Below are 18,696 nucleotides of genomic sequence, written 5' to 3' on the forward strand. Positions count from 1 at the left end.
TACAGGAATGTTCCACAAAGACTATCTACAAATGTGGAAAGGTACATGTAATGTAGATAATTTTATAATCTCGTATTGATAAAGAAAAAAATCACGAAGTCATTTTAACAATTTTTTTAAAATCAATTATTTTAAGGAAAATTCTATCCCAAGAGCAGATTCAAAACATTTCAAAATAAGTTGGCAAATTTTTAACGACATTTATTTTTTCAAATCAAAACACTAATGCATATGAAGAAGTATAAATTACTCTCCATAACGATTTTTGAGTGTTTTTGCGGCAGACACATCAACACATAGCATGATGGGAAAAAGTAATCAGTGGCGGATCCAGAAATCGTGAAAAAAGGGGGAGGGGTTGTGACCAGTTTGTGGTTAGGGTACTGGTCCACAGACACACACAAAAAAACATTGATTTATTAAATTTTGTGTATTTTTGGACACAAAAAGTGCCCCCCCTGCACCCTATTAATTCGCCAATGGGAATGGATAGGGACCTTAATTATTAATGATCTTGATACGTTAAATGCATATGAAAATAAGACACAAAGTTAAAAAAGCAAAAATTATTTAGATTGTCAATATTTGTTATATGTATAATTTATTGTTTAGCGACACAATTAGTGATCGCTGCCTTCATTTTAGGACACAACAGATTGCTGCCTCAGAATGCAGATTCCACCTCTGCCAAATGTCAAACCACCTAGATATAACTATATTCACCTTATACTTTACATTATTCTTGATTTTTGGAAAGAATATATAGCGATGTGTTCTATTATCCTACCACAACCGTTATGAATTTCATCATCAGAATCTAACCAAATGTTAATAAAAATGTTGCTGTCATGAAGTATCATAATTGTATCTTCACTACGCTAATTGGTTTTTGAAACATCTGTTTTTGAAACGATTGCTGCAGGTTACATAAAAGTATTGAATTTTGCTTTCAAATTAAATGTTTACCAAAGTGCGCATATCTGAGAGGGTGGTTTTAATTTAAACCAGTTTTGAATGGTTTCCTTTTCAAGTTTTGAAAAACAAATGAATACTTTATAAATATTTAAATGCGCCAGAATATTTGAAGAGGAACATGAAAACGTGAAAAAGTTAACGGGACAGAAAAGAGGCACAATTAGAGATACTAGTAAAAAGCCTATTTAAACAGTTTTTTTATGTACGCTTAAAACACTTCCCAATATTAAATTTCCACGCAACGATAAAATTACCCGATGAAATTAAATGTTGTGTTATTGCAGAACGTAAAAGGATTTATCTTGCTGTCGTTGCATATTCAGAATACCACACTTACAGTAAATGAAGCACGCATGCTTACAAAAGAATCCCGGGAAAAGAGTTGGATTTTATTAGAGAGTTTATGAAATAAGCCAAAAATGATGGTTCTCTTTTATTATTTGAAATTCGTTTGCATAGTTGGATATGTTAATGCTGTTTGTCAGACCAACAGAATTGAGATAGATGGAAATGGTTATACGGGAATCACAGTTGCAGTGTCCAGTAAACTGGAACCATCTGAAATACAACTACAAAGATTAAAGGTGAGATATTATATTCATGATTATTGCTGTCATTATAACTCAGTGACAAGAGTGCCAAGATCAGATGGTACACAAAGAACGTATTTGTATTCAAACTCGGTGTTCTTTATATTTATTGTGTACAACCAATCATTTTTTGGACTGTTAACATGAGCCCCGAAAACTTTTTCGTGGAGAATGTGAATAGGGTTCAATATAAAACGAAATATTCTGAAACTTGGTAAAACAGTAGGTTAACATATATAAAACTAGCTCTTTTCATTAAAAATCTTTTTTTTTCGAATTACAATATTTCAACAACATACTAAATCTGCTAAGGGGCTCTACACATTCAACTACATGCTGAATTAGGAAGATTGGATCTAATCTATTTATACATTGAGACTCTCTGATTTATTTTTTTTTATACATTTTAAAATCAAATATTAAAATGAATACACGCACCAGGGGTTGTACATAATTAAAAAATAGACGCTACCGAGTAGAGTTTTAAAATTGCTTGCCTTGTCTGAAATACCATCCTCAATGAAACAGTAGTCTATTATTTGCCAAAACAGCTACAGTTTTGTCTGACCTAAAATCACAACCCATAAAGGATTTTAAAGAGAAGCTAGATTGAATTCTGTCCTATTCATTCTTCAAAAGCCACTCTACGTTTTCTTCTTCACATGGTAAGGAGATCCAACATTCTTCCGCATTCAGTTTTCATTCCTTGTATCAACTTTCTTGTCTCGCACTGCATTTTGGAAGGTTTTGAAGGTCACAATATCATTTGCATCAGTTATAATATATTCAGGTCATTTATCAAAATCTTTGCATATCTTTTAAAAGTATATTAAAATTATTTTTTCCGCTTACTGAGTATATCGTCTTAAATGCAAATGTTTAAGGTATAATTCTTCATAATAGCTGATATTTTTGTGATGTTTTTCAGGTATTAATATATCCTTCTAAAAACACTTGGAATTCCAGAAGTTCAAAAATGATCAAACACAAAATGGAAACTATCAAGAATTTTAAAAGCACTTGACAATTCCCATATTTTATAATCGCCAACGAGGCGCAGTCATTCGGATGAAACCATATAAACTGTTGTCCACGTAGGTGCTGACACATAAGAAAAATTCCTCACTGCTCAATCACTATGAGTGCCGAGTATACTCGTGGATCAAAATTTGTAGCCCCCTACCGGCAAGTTGCAACGTCTCCATATGAGTGAAAAAAAAAATCGAAAGGTACGTTAACCTAGAAAACAAACAAAAAATAACTTTTAAGAAATATAATATCAATGGAAATTAACCTAAACCCATTCGAGTTTTGTATTATCATCTGATGAAACGGATGTAACAGATTCTATAGTGTTTTTCATTTCAAGTTCACTGGGATATATCGAGTAGTAATTTGAATTAAAAAATATTGTTAATTGATGAAACGTCGTCGATATATTAGAATACTTTGTCGAAGACCACTGCTAAAAATTCTTCAAATGTAATAAAAATTGAATAAATCATGTTTCACAGTAATAAAAAAAACAGGTCTGCTAATAAAGGAGTACAATTAGTGCTCATGGGAATTCCAACAGATAAGTGAAATACCTAGTATCCAAAGACTACATGGTGTTGGCAATGTAGAACTTCAGCATATTTAAATATCAACCTCAGAGTAACTATTTGTACATGTAGAATCAGAATGATTTTTAACACTCCAGTTTTGTAGTTGACCTATCAGAAGATATGAAAATTTACGCGTTCAATTATTCCTGATACCAGATGAAATTAATCAAGATTTTGAACTATTTTTGTTCTTCAACTATTGAATGTTTTGTTTTTATTTTAGAAATCTACAGAAATTGATTCTGATAACAATTTATGGCCAGGGTGTTGTCTTACAAAAGAACTTACAACTACATGAAGACCAAAACTTTGTTTTGCTTATAACTTTCCAATTTACATTTAATTGCAAATAAAGTTTGATATTATTTTTACGTTAACTTTACAATTTGAAACAGATTTATTAATTTTGTAAAGTTTGGCAATCAGCTGAGGTTTTTGATCTCAGTAGTAAAGTATTTTGTAAAACAGGTCTCTTCTTTTGAATTTGTCATGAATTTGTCATGAGAAAAGATAAAGTAAAGGTAGTTATTTCATTAAAAAAGATTGAAAATATGCAGCAACGTCTTGAATATGGCATTGGTTTCAATGATTTTAAAAGCATAATTGACTTAAATGAGCATTAAAAATAAATTAAACCTCTGTAAATGGATAAAATCTTCCCATCACTACATTTTCTTTCATTATACAAGGGATGTTTGCGACAGACACTAAATTTTGGTAAATATTCTTTTTCTACATACCCTCACAACGAGTTTGGAGGGGATATTCATGTAGTAACGCGATCGTGTTTGTTCGTAGATGGGTGAGTTAGCGCTGTACAAAACGGAAGTGAAGTAATTTGCTTCGGTATCGATTTCGAATACTGTTTGATTTATATAAAAAATAAATCAAAATAAACTATTTTACGCATGTTATAGGTGTAAATACTTTGAATATACAAGCTGCATGATCCAGTCTGACGTAAAGCTGATATAAGATTAACGTAAAAAATGGGAATTTTGAATTTATTTTCACATATTTTCACATGTTATTGTACACATTCTTACGTTTTCATTATCATGACACACTGCAAAATTTATGTATATATATGACTATAACTGATTTAATGTCAAACTAAATAAAATGGAGATAATTTACAAGCGTCATCAATATAAAAAATTCATATACACAATCTGCACAGCCCAGTCCGATGTTGCGCTAGATTTATGACAACGTCGTGAATATGGATATCATGATTTTTATTACATAACAGTGAATATATACTTCTTTTAGTGTTTTCAAAATTATACACACCGTTGAAAAATTGTGTGAATATATAAATACGATATATTCAACCTTACTAAAACACAATCTTATGTTTAAACGTTGTTCCGTTAAGAGGGGATGTTGCTTTTTCTGTCAATCTTTAAACGTACTTCGTGCGGTGTTTACTTATATTTTCAGTGGATGTATAGAAAACGAGTTTCAAACAATATAAAAAAAATGTTCTGAAATAAATTATCATAGCATATATTTTTGATATACAATAAGTATATCTAGAACTATTCATTATGGCAAAGACATTATTAACCATGAACTTTATGACAACCCTAATACATGTACGACTAGCAGTAAAGCATTCTCATAAAGTACTGTTTACATTAAATTGAATTTGTTACATTTGTACAACAATAAATGATGCATTTTTATTTGTTCTAGGACCTGTTTACAGCCGCTTCTGCTCGACTTTATAAGGCAACAAAACATCATGTATTCTTTAAAGATATCACAATAGTAATACCAAAGTCTTGGCCGAGCAATATAACTGATAGTTATATAACCGGACCCCAGCTTGACTCTGCCCATGTGATTGTTGACAAAGCTAACCCACTCGCAAATAATAAGCCCTATGTCTCTGGCATGACCGGATGTGGAAAACCTGGGAGACACATACATTTAGAACCATATACGGTACAAACTCTTAACGCTGTTGGAGATGCAGGTATATGAAAATTGTAAAGCGTATAAAATATATGTATCTTCATGCAACATAAAACTTGAATTTATTTGCTGTTCTTTCGTAAGATATGACATTAACGCTCAGACTTTGATGGGTGTAACGGTTTGTTGTAATTAATAACCCTTTCATATTATAGACAGATTATTTGTTCACCACTGGGGCCATTTTAGATGGGGTTTATTCGACGAACATGGTGATACCGAGTCTCCTGTCCAAGAGTCGAATAGAAATACGTGGTTTTATTCATCTGGAGGAACCTTCAAACCAAATATGTAGAAACATACTTCTAATAAACACTAAATGGTTTTGTACATAAATTACTTAATTAACATTCGTAATTATGCTTACGATTTATGTTTTTCTTTCATGTACATCATTTTATTTCATGTGCCTATTCCCCCGCTTCAAAAGCGGAGGATGCGTGGTGATGGTTGTGTCCGTCTGTTTGTCCGAATATAAGTCTGCCTATCCATTACGCTTTATTATGATACCCATATTTATCCGCTATCCCCCTTTAAAACCACTGGATAAAATGTAATGAGACTTTCACAGACTCTCTTGTACATTGTCATTTTGCACCCCTACATTGTATATAACTTTTTTATAGGAAATACATTTGGGGTTTCCAATGACAAAACATATACACTACCGTTCTTTCTGTGATATTGGGGGTACATATCTATTTTCTGCAACTCCTCCTATATCGCAAATAAAAAATGATAGTCTCATATAATCTTTATTACACAATGCCATTGTCCTCTTTCTATTTTACTTTTTGATCGGATACATATTTCGGATTTCCCAAAGCAAAACTGATATAGGAATTGATGGGGGATGGGTAATAATTTTTTGAGCTCAGTGCTATCTTTAGAATGATGTTGGTTTCCTGTGTTTTGATATTTTCCTCCATGATTTACAATGAAAAATGATTTTATGTCTTAAGTACTTAAATTACCTTTACAGCTGCGTTAAGAATACAAAAGGGAAAATTGAATTGAATTATTGTGGGAGTAATATGAAGTGCTCAGTGGATGAAAATGGTCTACCTGAAAAGAACTGTAAATTCTGTGGAGACGAGACTGGAAACACCGTTAATGGGTCAATAATGGGGACTGTAGAAATATCCAGTGTAAGTATTTACAATTGAAACAAAAGAACAACGATGCAAAATATCTCTCTTTACTACATTTCTTCTCGCTCAGACTAGTTATTGAATATATATAAAACATATGTAGCTTATTTGAAAGAAAGAGGTTTTGAACAAAACTAAAGAAAGCTTTAATTTCAAATAAAATCTTTCGTACTGTCACAAGATTGACAGATAAACGTTAAATTTGTTAAAAAAGATACCCGACCTTATGTTAGTTTTGCATATGACAAGAAGAATAAGAAAGACTGTGATAAGCATTTTGTATAATTCGGATCAGAGATTAATGATTTTTCAGTTCTATATCTTTGTAATCATGAGGTACTGACGTCCTATTCTAAAAAAATGAAAAATCTCTAGGAAATATTTCACAAAGAAACGGTTTTGTTACTTTTAAACCAATAATTACAGATTCATTGGAATATTTTTAAAGGTGGAAGAGTTTTGTGATGAAGAAAATAGCAATGTTCCACACAACAAAGAAGCTGAAACACCACAGAACAAAATATGTCAAGGAAAAAGTGCCTGGGAAATAATGAGACTTCATTCTGATTTTAAAGGTTTCCTCTTCTTTACATATTTACAATATTGCTTATCATAAGAAAATGAAAGAATAGAAGCTTTTTTCTATTTTAGAATATTTTCAAATTACTAAGATAACAAAGTGCACTTTTCTACTTAGAAACGTCAACTGGCTAACCTCTTTTTCCTCTTTTAAAATTGGACAAAAAGGTTAACAATATCAGATAACGCGTTTGTTAGCAACTGACGATGTTCTAAAATGTTGTTTAGTTTTATGAACATTAAATTTGTAGTCTGGAAGTTTGATAATTGACAACAATACATTTCTTTTCAAAGAGCTGATAACGTAACAAACAATTCATATTAATATATAATATGTTTTCATGTTTCTTGGTAATACCGATATATATGCAAAATTAATTTTATTTTATAACATTTCTGAAATAAAACTTAAGTTATAGCGAAAATATTAAATTTGAAATCATCTAACTATTCTGCGTTTAATTGTTTAAAAAAATGTAATAGGACACATTTGGGAAGATATGACTAATTTTGTTTGTGTTCGTAGATACAACGCCAGGCTCTTCATCGCAAAACACAACACCAACATTTCGAATTGTTAAACAGAGGGCGGGTCAAAACTTTGTCTTGGTCTTAGACAAGTCCGGAAGTATGGCTGGTGCTGTAAGTTAAAATTCAGTCCATTTTTTAAACTTTCTTGCACCGAAAATGTTTTGAATTGTTTTGGAGCCAATACAAAAATGCTGTTAATGTAAGATGTTAAAGAGAAGTGAAAACATTTAAATTTGCAGAAAATAAAGGAGTTAAAAGAGATATCATCTATTTTTATCACAAACTGGGTATCGAATGGTAGCTCTGTAGGAGTTGTGACGTTTGATACTTCTGCACAAATTGTCTCCTCACTCAAGCTTGTGACGTCAGATGAGGTGCGTAAAAGATTGGTGACTTTGATAAACAACATTGGGGCAGCTGGAGGAACATCAATTGGAGAAGGCTTACTTAAAGGGATAGAGGTATAAAATTCATAAATCCTGATGAGGAGTTCAATTTTAAGGACAGATCTGATATAAAACATAAAAAAATGGAATGCCTGAATCGGTATATATTTTTTGACCTAATTTCATTGCAAATGATGCATATATTAAATTTCTAGAATAACAAGAAATTGTAAACCATCTGTGACGTTCAAATTTCTACCCTTCTGAAACCATCCATATTATTCTATACAAATACTTTTCACTGCAAATTCCATTCTGGTGCAACTGTGAATAAAAATGAAAACTGTGCTGTGAAGTTTATTCATTTTATTTATTAAAACGTGACCAAAGTTTGTTTTTTTTTCAAAAGTTTTGACAAGAGTTTGTTTGTGTGATTTGTCCTCCATTGTTTTTAACTGTATGCTTTAATGAAATTAGACTGTGATTTTTTTGCTCAGAATTACAAATTAATCTTCATCATATAATAAATCCATTTTTGAAGATGAGTTCAATGCACTTACATATAAATGCATATAGATCTGATATGCATGAGTTAACTTATACTAGCTTTTTTGTTCAACTTTAGGTTCTTAAAACACATAGTGATGATATCAGAGGAAGCGAGATAATTCTAGTGTCAGATGGTCAAAATAATGCTGGTACACTAGGAATCGATGATGTAATAAATCAAATCTTAGCCGAAAAAGTTATTGTTACGACCGTTGCCATTAGTCAAGCGGCAGATAAAGATATGGAAAACCTTGCAAGGCAGAGCGGAGGCTCAAGCCATTTTTATTCTGGAAAGGATAATTCTACCGCTCTTATTGATAGTTTTGCCAAAATTGCCGAATGTGCCTCTGATGACGATAACAAAATGCAACAGGTAAGTAGGACAATGCCTTTTTTTCTTGGAACCCGCATAAGTGAGGGATCTGACTGACTTCAAGAGTACATGTGTCTATCTATCTGTCCTTCCGCACATATTTGAGATGTAATAACTTGAGTATCTTCAAACTTGCAGGCATTATATATGCATGAGATAAAGAGGCTGAAATCGAGAAAAGAGTAGTTTTTTTGGTTTAATTGCCCAATAGTCAAAATATTTTTCATTATCATGCAACAAATGTTTGATCTGGTAATGTTGAATTTTTATCGTACAGATTGTCTACATGTAGATACATATGCATTTATAGGTCAAAGATGGTATAATAGGAAATCATGATTGAAAATACAAAGTCAAAAGTTATTGCCTTGGTTATTTTGGCACCTTACAAATTTTAAATGCAGTAAATAGGTAGAGTATTGTAAAAGAAAAAAAAAACTTTAAGGATTTATTTTGTTAAGGTAAAGGAGAACAATCTAGACAAACTATATTACTAAATGTGATCAAACAGCGTGAGCAATCTACAACATATGGACTCATTTATTATGATTGATTGATTAAGTGTATATTGTTTAACAATCCCTCTTTTTTTCACTGATATGTAAGACGTCACATATTGAAGATAAATTTACGTTTTCGTCACTAATGTTGCCATTGAAAATGATGCATATTTTAGTTAAAAACTTTTCGTCAAATACGTTTTTAAGGTTATATCCAAAATACAATTGAAATTCCTATACTATCCTAGCGTTAAATTGTTTTAAAATGGAAAAGTCACTACTTGTTTAGGCAAAAATGTTTTTTTTTAGTTTTTGTCCATCAAATTGTTTGCACATTGTTTGTCTTTTTTTGCTTAAAATCTCAGGCTCATTTCCGGCAAAATGCGTCAACATTTCAAACCTTGTAATGAAAGTGAAAGTAGGGGAATTTCAGACTTCAGCTTTACCAAGCTATTTTGGTAGGACAAGTCCGGAAGTATTAACCAGTGTGAGTACGCAGTTTAATACATCTTTCAAATTTTCTTGCACTGAAAATGGTTTGAATTGTTTGAGAGACAATCCAAATATGCTGTAATAAATTAATAATAGATTTCATAGAGAAGTGGAAACCTTTCAATTTGCAGTAATTAAAGCCATTAAAAGTAACCACTTAAACTTTTCACGAACTTTGATGAAACTTACCCATGCTTAGTACTTGACACCAGAAACAAATATCAAACAAAATTTCGTTGCTATGTGTCGTCGGATGCTATGGCAAAAGTTTGGAAAAGTTTGAAAAACAGCATTTTCAGCCACTTTAAATCTTGACTGTGGCTTAATAAAAGGGAAAAAGCAAACAAACCATTCTCACAAAAACATGACACCTTGATGTCACTTAATTTAAAGAAACTGTTTAGAATATATCTCTAAAAGGTGGTAACCAAGGGTATACATTTGGAATACATTTGAAATGCAAATATGCATTGAAAAAATTTTCACTAATGGTAGGTGTTAAATGCTAAACCATTGTGACGTTAAGAAAAACAATGAAAATGTTTGAAACCTTAAGTATATAAGTATAAGCAATATTATTCTATAAATAACTTTTATTTGCCATGGTAACATGTGAATAACCATGCAAAACCAATAACTAAGTTTATTAATGTTTATTCATTGAGGAAAAACATGAAGGCTCTCTGTGTTATAAAAAGTTTTGACCAAAATGAAATATCATATTTTGTGTGTATATGTTTCAAGGTTTTTTTTGTATGCTTTAATGAAATTATCAGACTGTGATTGCTTTTTATTTTTACAAATTATGACTTCATAAAATAATAATATTCCATTTTTGAATACTTTGTTCAATGCACTAACATATATATGCATATTGATTTATAAACATGTTTATCATGCATTTAGCTTTTTGACCTTCAACTTTTCTTAAACAGTATTGCCAATTGTATTGATTTGAAGCAAATGTTAACTAGTGTCACATGGTCAAAAAATGCTTTTACACTTTAGGACATGTTGCCATGTAATAAATCAAATCTTAGCCAAAAATTTTTGTTGATTTCAGTTGCCATTAGTCAATGACTTTTAGATAAGAGATATGGAAAACCTTGCAAAGCAGAGCGGAGGCTCCTATATAAAATTTCAAAGTCATTACAGACTTATTGATAGTTTTGCTAAAATTGCGGAATGTTCTCTGTGTTACCCATTAATGAAAAATGAACATGATTCATAAATAAGCATACGCTTAGTGTTTCTATATCTATCAGCACCTGGCCCAAATGGCGCATTGGTAAGAGCGGAGTAAGGATTTGTCCTTCGATACATTTGTGGGTTTGTAATCCAACTTGGGGTATATCTTAACTTGCAGGCATTATATTTACAATTACTGCAGAGTTTGAAATCGAGAAAAAAGTAGTGTTTTTGGATCAATTGGCTAATGGTTAAAATATTTATCAGTATCATGTCAAGTATGCGTCTCCATATTAGTGAAAATTCTCGAGAGGGACGTTTGACAAGGTCAAATCAAAAGGTATATCAGCACTTAGTTATATATAAACCTTTATTCTGTGATTTCCGATAGCCCCCCAAACACTTTGCTTATAAATATTTAATTATGTACCTTAAATAGGGCGGATTCCATGGAATTTGGGTGGAATTCAACGCAATGAATATTTTCATAAGTAATGACGTCATATATACGAAATGACATCACAAACATGACGTGAATTTCAGTTTTTTTATGAATTTTACATTAAAATGTACATATTTCGTCAATATTTTGAGTAAAAATCACCGAGCGCATGTGTGTTCAGGTTCAATATTTTTAAATAATGTGTAGAATGATAATATCAATTATGTCATTTGTTCCTGGTTAAGTTTGCTTGATCATTAATTTCAAAGCTAAAATTGTTGAAACAGGAAATGCAGATATATCAATGTTAAGGCTTTTACACTTCTTCTGAAAAAGGATGACATCACTATTGCTGGTAAAAAGTTATGAATTAACTACTTTGAAAAATTATTATGCCACTGTACAATTATATTTTATACAATTTATTGAATTCAGCACATTTAAAATTTCAAAATTTGACTTTTTGCACACATATCTGCAATATCAATAATAGTTCTGATTAATGCAGTGAATAGGTAGATAACTGTAAAACTGAAAAATATTTAAATGAAGACATGTATTGGGTAACTAAAATGTTACATATAAATTATTGAAATGATAAAAAATTATTGTAAAAAGTTTGTTGAATTCTAAATACACACACAATCATGGTGGTGTTTTAGTGTCCCTTACACAAAATGTATAAGTTATATATATCTTTACTATGTTAATGACTTGTCATTATGTTTTCTTACAGTTCAAAAAGCTAATTTTTATTAACATGTAAATCATAATCGAGTGTTTTTATTTGTTAACATGGTAAATATATAGGTTTTTAGGTCACATAGTATTATATAATAAAAAGAATTCCAAATATTCGTGAAGCTTAAAACTGATACTGTAATATTTTGATTACTAGTTTAATTACATGTCATTTATTTTTTCTGTGTTATTTCATTAATTAAATTCCTGCCACTTTCCTCTTGGTTTCCGCTTGGGTTACGCCCGGAACCTGTGTATCACCATACATGTAGAGAGAAAAGCACTGGAGTATATAAACCTTCTCCAATGCCTAGTTTGCTATATTCCGGGCAGAACATTTCGAACAGGTATATATACCTTGCATTGAGTCTCTGTTTAAGTTTTATTTCAATGAACGTTAATGCATTGACCAGTGCATCTTTGATAACTATTTTTCTTGACCTGCCAGAGGCAAAAGAAATACTTTTTTTGAAGCGTCCAAGTCTATAATTATGGGAATAAAAGAAATCATGTTTGTTGTTCAAGCGCAAAACCCTTAATTATTAAGAAAGTTGAGGCTTTCATAACAACTTGAGAATGATTGTCATGAGTAGGCTAATATGGCGGAGTCGGACACAGTTAACTCTTTTCCTTTTACGAATCGTGTTCAGCTCTAAGAAGAATACATGTACAATGTAAGTGTTGAATTGGATATTTTCTCCTCCAGATAGAAAGTAAAAGTGTAAGTGTGACAAAAGGTCAGAACTACACCACCGTTGTATATGTTGACTCCACATTAGGACTCGATACAGTTTTATTGCTGCAAGGCCCTGGTGTGAGCGATATCTCAGCTTTCATCATAGGACCCGGAAATCAGACTTGGAAGACTGATTCATGCACAGATTCATGTCGCATAAAGATAAGTGGATTAGCAGAGGTATGAACATGTATAATAATTTTACTCATAGGACTTCATTCTGATTTTTACAATTGTTTTTAAAACTTTTATCAGAACGCAGAAGAGCTTTAGCATTGAAAAGCCAGTTTATATTCCCTTTGTGCATCTGTCTTTTGGTTTATCAATATTTTTATCTAAAAATATCACTTTTTATACAGCATTGATCTTATTTTAATGTTATATGGAGATCACACCATTACACAGAGGCGTTTGTATATTGGTTTTTGATTTTAAAAAAAAGGCATAGCAATTTAAACTTGTATTGTAATTTTGTTAAAAACTAAACCAACCTTGACATTGGCTTTTGCAAACTTAATTTGTTAAAAAAATTCTGACTGTAAACACAAGAACTTTGAATTAGATTTTAAATGTATGCTTGATTTTTTGGTTGACAATATCTATATGGTTTTTGGATATCACTTCTTCCAACAATCATTTAAAATTTCATTAGGTAGAAATTACTACGGTACTTGTTATTAGCAGACCTATTCTTCTTATTCAAATGAAGCATAATTTATTCAAAAACAAATACACAAGCAGAAGAGGCAGATACTTACTCTGGCCTTCAACTCAACATTAAGATATACTCTAACAAAAATAATATCGTTAAATATACTTTACTATAGTAAATCAATGTGCCAAAGTTATCACTATAGTAAATCAAAGTTTTCCAAGTTATCACTATAGTAAATCAAGGTTTTCATAGTGATTAATACATTGTATAGAAAAGTTTTTCAAGTGATCACTATAGTAAATCAAAGTGTTTACCAGAACATATCAAAGTTTTCATAGTTATCACTTTAGTTAATTAAAATGTTAAAGTTAACACTATAATAAGTCAAAGTTATCTGTATAGTAAATCAAAGTTTTCATAGTGTCAAAGTTTTCATTAAGTTAAGCATAGTTAACTATTAAGAATAATAAATAATAGTTAACTATAATGTTTTTGTTGGGGTATCAACGACGCATTATCAATAAACAATGCTTACTTTCATTCATATTTCTAATCGACATACTCGTGAGATTCAAATTGAAGATATCACAGAGTCTGACACATCTGTTCAATATTTGTTTATATTACTCGAAAAAGATTTTATTAATGGTTACCTAACGTGATGACTTCTTCTTTTCTTTTGTTAACTTCTCTTATCTGATATGTAGAAATATATCGTTCAAAAGGTGTCTCCCAAATGATCCAATAAGCAACATGCTCTTTGAATATTTTAAAAACCTAGACATGATATTGACAAATAAGTTGATGAAAGCAAAGAATGTCAACAGTTTCGTTCAAAGTCATCATTTTGCAAGTTTTATGGTCGATACAATTACCTTGTTAGAAAATACAACATACGTACATGTATCATTATGTAGAATGCTGACTGATGTATTCCATATTATTTGTTAAACCATTATTTACACACTGAATTGTCAATAGATTTTTTTCCGTTTTTTTTCCTGATTATGATAAAGAGCATAAGGCGGGTTTGACCTGGTCGGCAGGGAGTGCTCACTCCTCCATGGTACCTGATCCCGCCTCTGATATTTTGGGGGTCTGTGTTTGCTCATTTCAATATCATCTCAATATGAACAAACATAAGTTGATTATATTATCTTCACATCTGATGTCTATATTCTGGAATGAAGTATTTTTAAACGCGTCATTTTTTCACATTCAAGGTTGGAACTTACAACGTGCAGATTTCATCTATCGCCGATAAAGACACAACTTTAACCTTGACAGTGCATTCATATCCCAAAGATCCTTCTGAGGACGTATTTACTGCTACTGCGTGGATATCTACGGATTCATTTGATTTCTCGCCCTCTACTCCTCTTGTCATCTATGCATTAGTTATGAAAGGATCGTCACCAGTCCTAGATGCTTATGTTTCAATGAAAATCGAAGATTCTAAAGGATATGTGTTAACAATTGTTCTGACAGATAATGGTCTAGGTAAATGAATTTAAATACGGTAGATTCCTTATTTTTTTGCGGGTACTTATTATCGCAAAATGGCTCTCTAAAGACAAATTTATTTATTCGCGAGAATCTGTTTGCAAATGGACCGTTGATCAAGAGAAATTCCATGAATTTCGGCACTATAAAAATAAAAGCGAGTATTATATTTTGCATTTTGCGAGTGATGCTTCTCGCTAAATGACACAATGATAAATTCCTCGCGTTCAATTTGGAATTTACAATAAACAAAATTCCACATTGACCTATTACAAAAAAAAAAAAAAAAATAGTTTTGAAACTTTTTTTATGATTTTCTCCTTCTTTTTCTTCAAACCCCAATAAGGAATTCAATAACATATACTGAAAGGAAAAAGAAATGCAGGGTAGCATAATATTTGAAAAATTTTTGACCGCAAATCCGAAAATTACGAAAATTGGTCATATGAGAAATTTAGATACTACGCACCAAAATCAGTGTTCAGAATTACCCAACCGTAACATGTATGACGTCACGCAGGGAAAACGCTAAAAAGACGAAAACACGTGCAATTTGATGACGACGAGTTTGTCAACAAATTTTGTTGCACCATTTGACGCACCTGAGGTATACACATCTTTTTTCAATATTTAGAGACGATATGAATTTCTTGCAATCTTGGTACAATTTACGGAAGTTCCATGGAGTCCGGTTTTATTGCATAATTAATGAAAAAGGCAACAGTGGGTAACTAAGCAATTTGTTGTAAATATTCCCCCATAAAACCTGTTACCCGTTGTCAGAAAGGGCCTGAAATGGTTTTTAATCAACCATTTAGTGAGGATGACGTTAACGCAAAACAGAGTCATATTACGAGAAGGTTATTCGTCCTGCCATCTCTTAAATCGCCACCTAAATTACTACCACAAAAACCACCTTTTATACAGAAGACTGTTATAATCATTGCATACAGCTTACACACGAAAAATGAAAAAAAAAAAAACAATTCCGCAATTTGATTTTTTGAGCCGGTGTATTTACTGTTGTTTTTCTGACACTGGCGCATGCGCGCGTCGTATTACTAATTTCTTGGCGTGGTTACCCATGCCCAATATAGCCAGGGTTTGAAATTAAACACTCGGATGAATTCCTTGCAAGGGAGAAATAAGGCTCTGACAGATGCGCGGGAGACACATTGAAGATAATGAGAGTTTTCGATTTACACTTACCCTCTTACATTTACACTCGATTTATACTTTTGGGGGGTATCGTCATATGAGCTTCAACAATTAATGAATTATTAGACAAAATCAAATGGAATTTTGGTTTTATCTTTTTAAAAGTTAGACAGGAATACTGAGAAAAATTAAGAGCAAAAATTAATTTAATTCACCGCAAAAGTTTACCCTGTTTTTCTTTTTCCTTTCAGTATATTTCAAAAGAAAAGAAACTGAATTTATTCAACTCAAAATATTCAGGTAGCATAATGGCTACCGATGAAAGTTATATAAATTGCATTAGAATTTACCTCCAATTGTCTTTAAGCGATTTTTTAAATAGCTTAAGCATAATTTCATGCATAAATTGCAAGTATGACCCATCTCAATCTCGTGCTTATCGATATTAGATTCATTCAATATCAGTATTCCAATATAACACTAATATTAAAAAAAAACAAAGTAATTGCAGGTTAGGCATATTTCACATTGTGGCAATAACAATATTATCAACTTAATAGTTATAGGAATGACCATGACTTATGATCAGAAGGTCTATATTGTATTAAACAAGTGCGAAGCAAGTGATCTTAAGATGTGAACAGGCAGTTTATTTAACTCCAGCTTTAGCTTTATTTCTCTTCTTAAATTGTTGTACTTTTTATAATCTTTTGAATGTATGTTGATTCGTAAGAGTATAGAAAGAAGCATTGTTAACGTTATACCAGTAAAGGAAATTTCAATGTTTTCGCCTATTATTAGCCTAAATTTTCACATATTTGTCTTTCTTCATGCTGTATACAGGGTTTTTTTTTTTGCCCCGTGTCAGTTTTGCCCTTGCTTACAAATTTGCGTTGTTTTAAATTCGAACAGTCCAAGTTCTGTTTAAGAATTTATACTGTGTTCTTATTTTATATTCGCACACTTGTGACAAGGACGAAAAGTGCGAAAATAAAACGGGGGCGAAAATTTTCCTTTATATGCAAGTAAATTTCTCTTATGAAATTTAATTTATGTCAATATTTGCAGAATTACATTCTTACCTTTAGGTGAAGATGTAATTAAAGGAGATGGACTCTACACAGGAGTGATGTTACCTTCTCAAATTAAAGAAGGGGGCAGACACAGCCTCAAGCTCTTCGTTACAGGAAAAAGTGGCGAAACAAAAATCCTTGTACCAAAAGTGAAAAGACGAAAAAGAGAAACAAAGACTGAAGACAGTAAGCATAATTCTCATTATGTTCTCTACCTCTTATATTTAAATATTTTGTTCTAGTATCCTTTAAGGAGCTGCGATTTTCAGTAAATCATTAAAGTTTGATAAGCGGTTGTCCATGTAGGTAAAATCACCTATCAGGTTGTTTTCAAAATAATAAATCAGACATTTCAGGAATTAACAACAAAATTAATATCAATTTGACGTTTACCCTTTTAGCAGCCACAAATTTGGAAACGCGTACAGTAGATGGATTTCAGCGAGTTGCATCCAGTGGCTCATTCACAGTATATAATTATAGCCAAGTGAATATTACTAACGATATCATATCCCCAGCGCGCATAACGACACTCCAAGTGGTCAACAGAAAAGGCAATTCTTTTAATGTAAGCTGGAATGCTGTCGGAGATGACGTCACATATGGCAAAGGTATGAATTTTTTTTTTATTAATGGCTTACAAGTGAATTATTTCTTTTTGTTTGTGTAAAATGTGTGACATTATATATATTCGCAGTAGAAAAAAAAATAAATGACCTCTAAAACATTGAGTCAATATGTCCCTCTATATTTTTTTTTCTTTTTTCTTTAATAGCTTTGCTCTATAACATTTTATTATCAAAGAACCTTTCAACTTTACGGGACTCTCCAGAAACGATTGAACCATTAACCGGAAACGCACCCACACCTTCTAATCCAGAAAGCTTGGAAATATTCTCTTTTGAGTTACCGGAAGTTAGTACGAACTACTATTTAGCAGTCCGTGCTGTTGATGAAGCGGGAAATAAAGGCGATGTTTCGAACATCCTGTCTTTATCTGTGATCACTGACAGCACTTGGAAGCGCGAAAAAATACAATCGCCATCTTCATCCAATGAGGCTTTGATAATTGGTATTTGCGTGGCAGCTTTAGCTTTGATAGTCCTGCTTGTGTTTGGATGTGTTATTTATAATAGAAGGAAGGTGCTTGGAAAAGGCGCAGTGGTCTAGTCCTCTGGAAAATGTACATGTGTGTATATATATATATATATATATATATATATATATATATATATATATATATATATATATATATATATATATATATATATATATATATATATATATATATATATATATATAGTTTAATTTTTACAGTGTATGAAGATTGCCTAAAGTCTTTCAGAAACGGTAATTTTGTATATTATTGGCCTCTTCTTTAAAATACTTTCAGATTTGATACAAATACAGATGTCGGGACTACTTTTCATGTGGTTTCAAATTGAATTCCAAGAAAATACTTCAGTTTCTACATAGTTCTCTTAGAG

The 18,696-nt window shown here is 31.5% G+C and overlaps 1 protein-coding gene across 2 annotated transcripts; it reads left to right on the forward strand.

Moving 5' to 3' along the window:
- Positions 1 to 1,273: 1,273 nt before the first annotated feature.
- On the forward strand, positions 1,274 to 18,390 carry LOC134262541 (calcium-activated chloride channel regulator 1-like). 2 transcript variants are annotated; one of them, XM_062744940.1, is made up of 13 exons: positions 1,274 to 1,559; positions 4,871 to 5,153; positions 5,308 to 5,443; positions 6,135 to 6,300; positions 6,752 to 6,878; positions 7,409 to 7,524; positions 7,653 to 7,874; positions 8,425 to 8,721; positions 12,791 to 13,000; positions 14,699 to 14,975; positions 17,225 to 17,395; positions 17,614 to 17,820; positions 17,985 to 18,390. In XM_062744940.1, the coding sequence occupies exons 1-13, from the start codon at positions 1,395 to 1,397 to the stop codon at positions 18,377 to 18,379; spliced, it is 2,772 nt and encodes a 923-aa protein (XP_062600924.1). In that variant the 5' UTR covers positions 1,274 to 1,394; the 3' UTR covers positions 18,380 to 18,390. The 2 variants fall into 2 exon arrangements, with proteins under 2 accessions (XP_062600924.1, XP_062600923.1); XM_062744939.1 differs by having other exon boundaries at positions 1,275 to 1,559; positions 17,611 to 17,820.
- The last annotated feature ends 306 nt before the right edge of the window (positions 18,391 to 18,696 follow it).

The sequence above is a fragment of the Saccostrea cucullata genome, unplaced genomic scaffold, assembly GCF_032062105.1.
Source record: "Saccostrea cucullata isolate Sc308-1 unplaced genomic scaffold, CSIRO_AGI_Scuc_v1 ctg1427, whole genome shotgun sequence".
Lineage (NCBI taxonomy): Eukaryota > Metazoa > Mollusca > Bivalvia > Ostreida > Ostreidae > Saccostrea > Saccostrea cuccullata.

Bases quoted from the DNA above. Each gene is read 5' to 3' on its own strand.
- LOC134262541 (XM_062744939.1), top strand. From the start codon at position 1,395: ATGATGGTTCTCTTTTATTATTTGAAATTCGTTTGCATAGTTGGATAT. The intron at 5,154-5,307 runs GTATATGAAAAT...TTCATATTATAG, and splicing joins TAACGCTGTTGGAGATGCAG to ACAGATTATTTGTTCACCAC. The intron at 17,396-17,610 runs GTAAGCATAATT...TTACCCTTTTAG, and splicing joins AGAAACAAAGACTGAAGACA to CAGCCACAAATTTGGAAACG.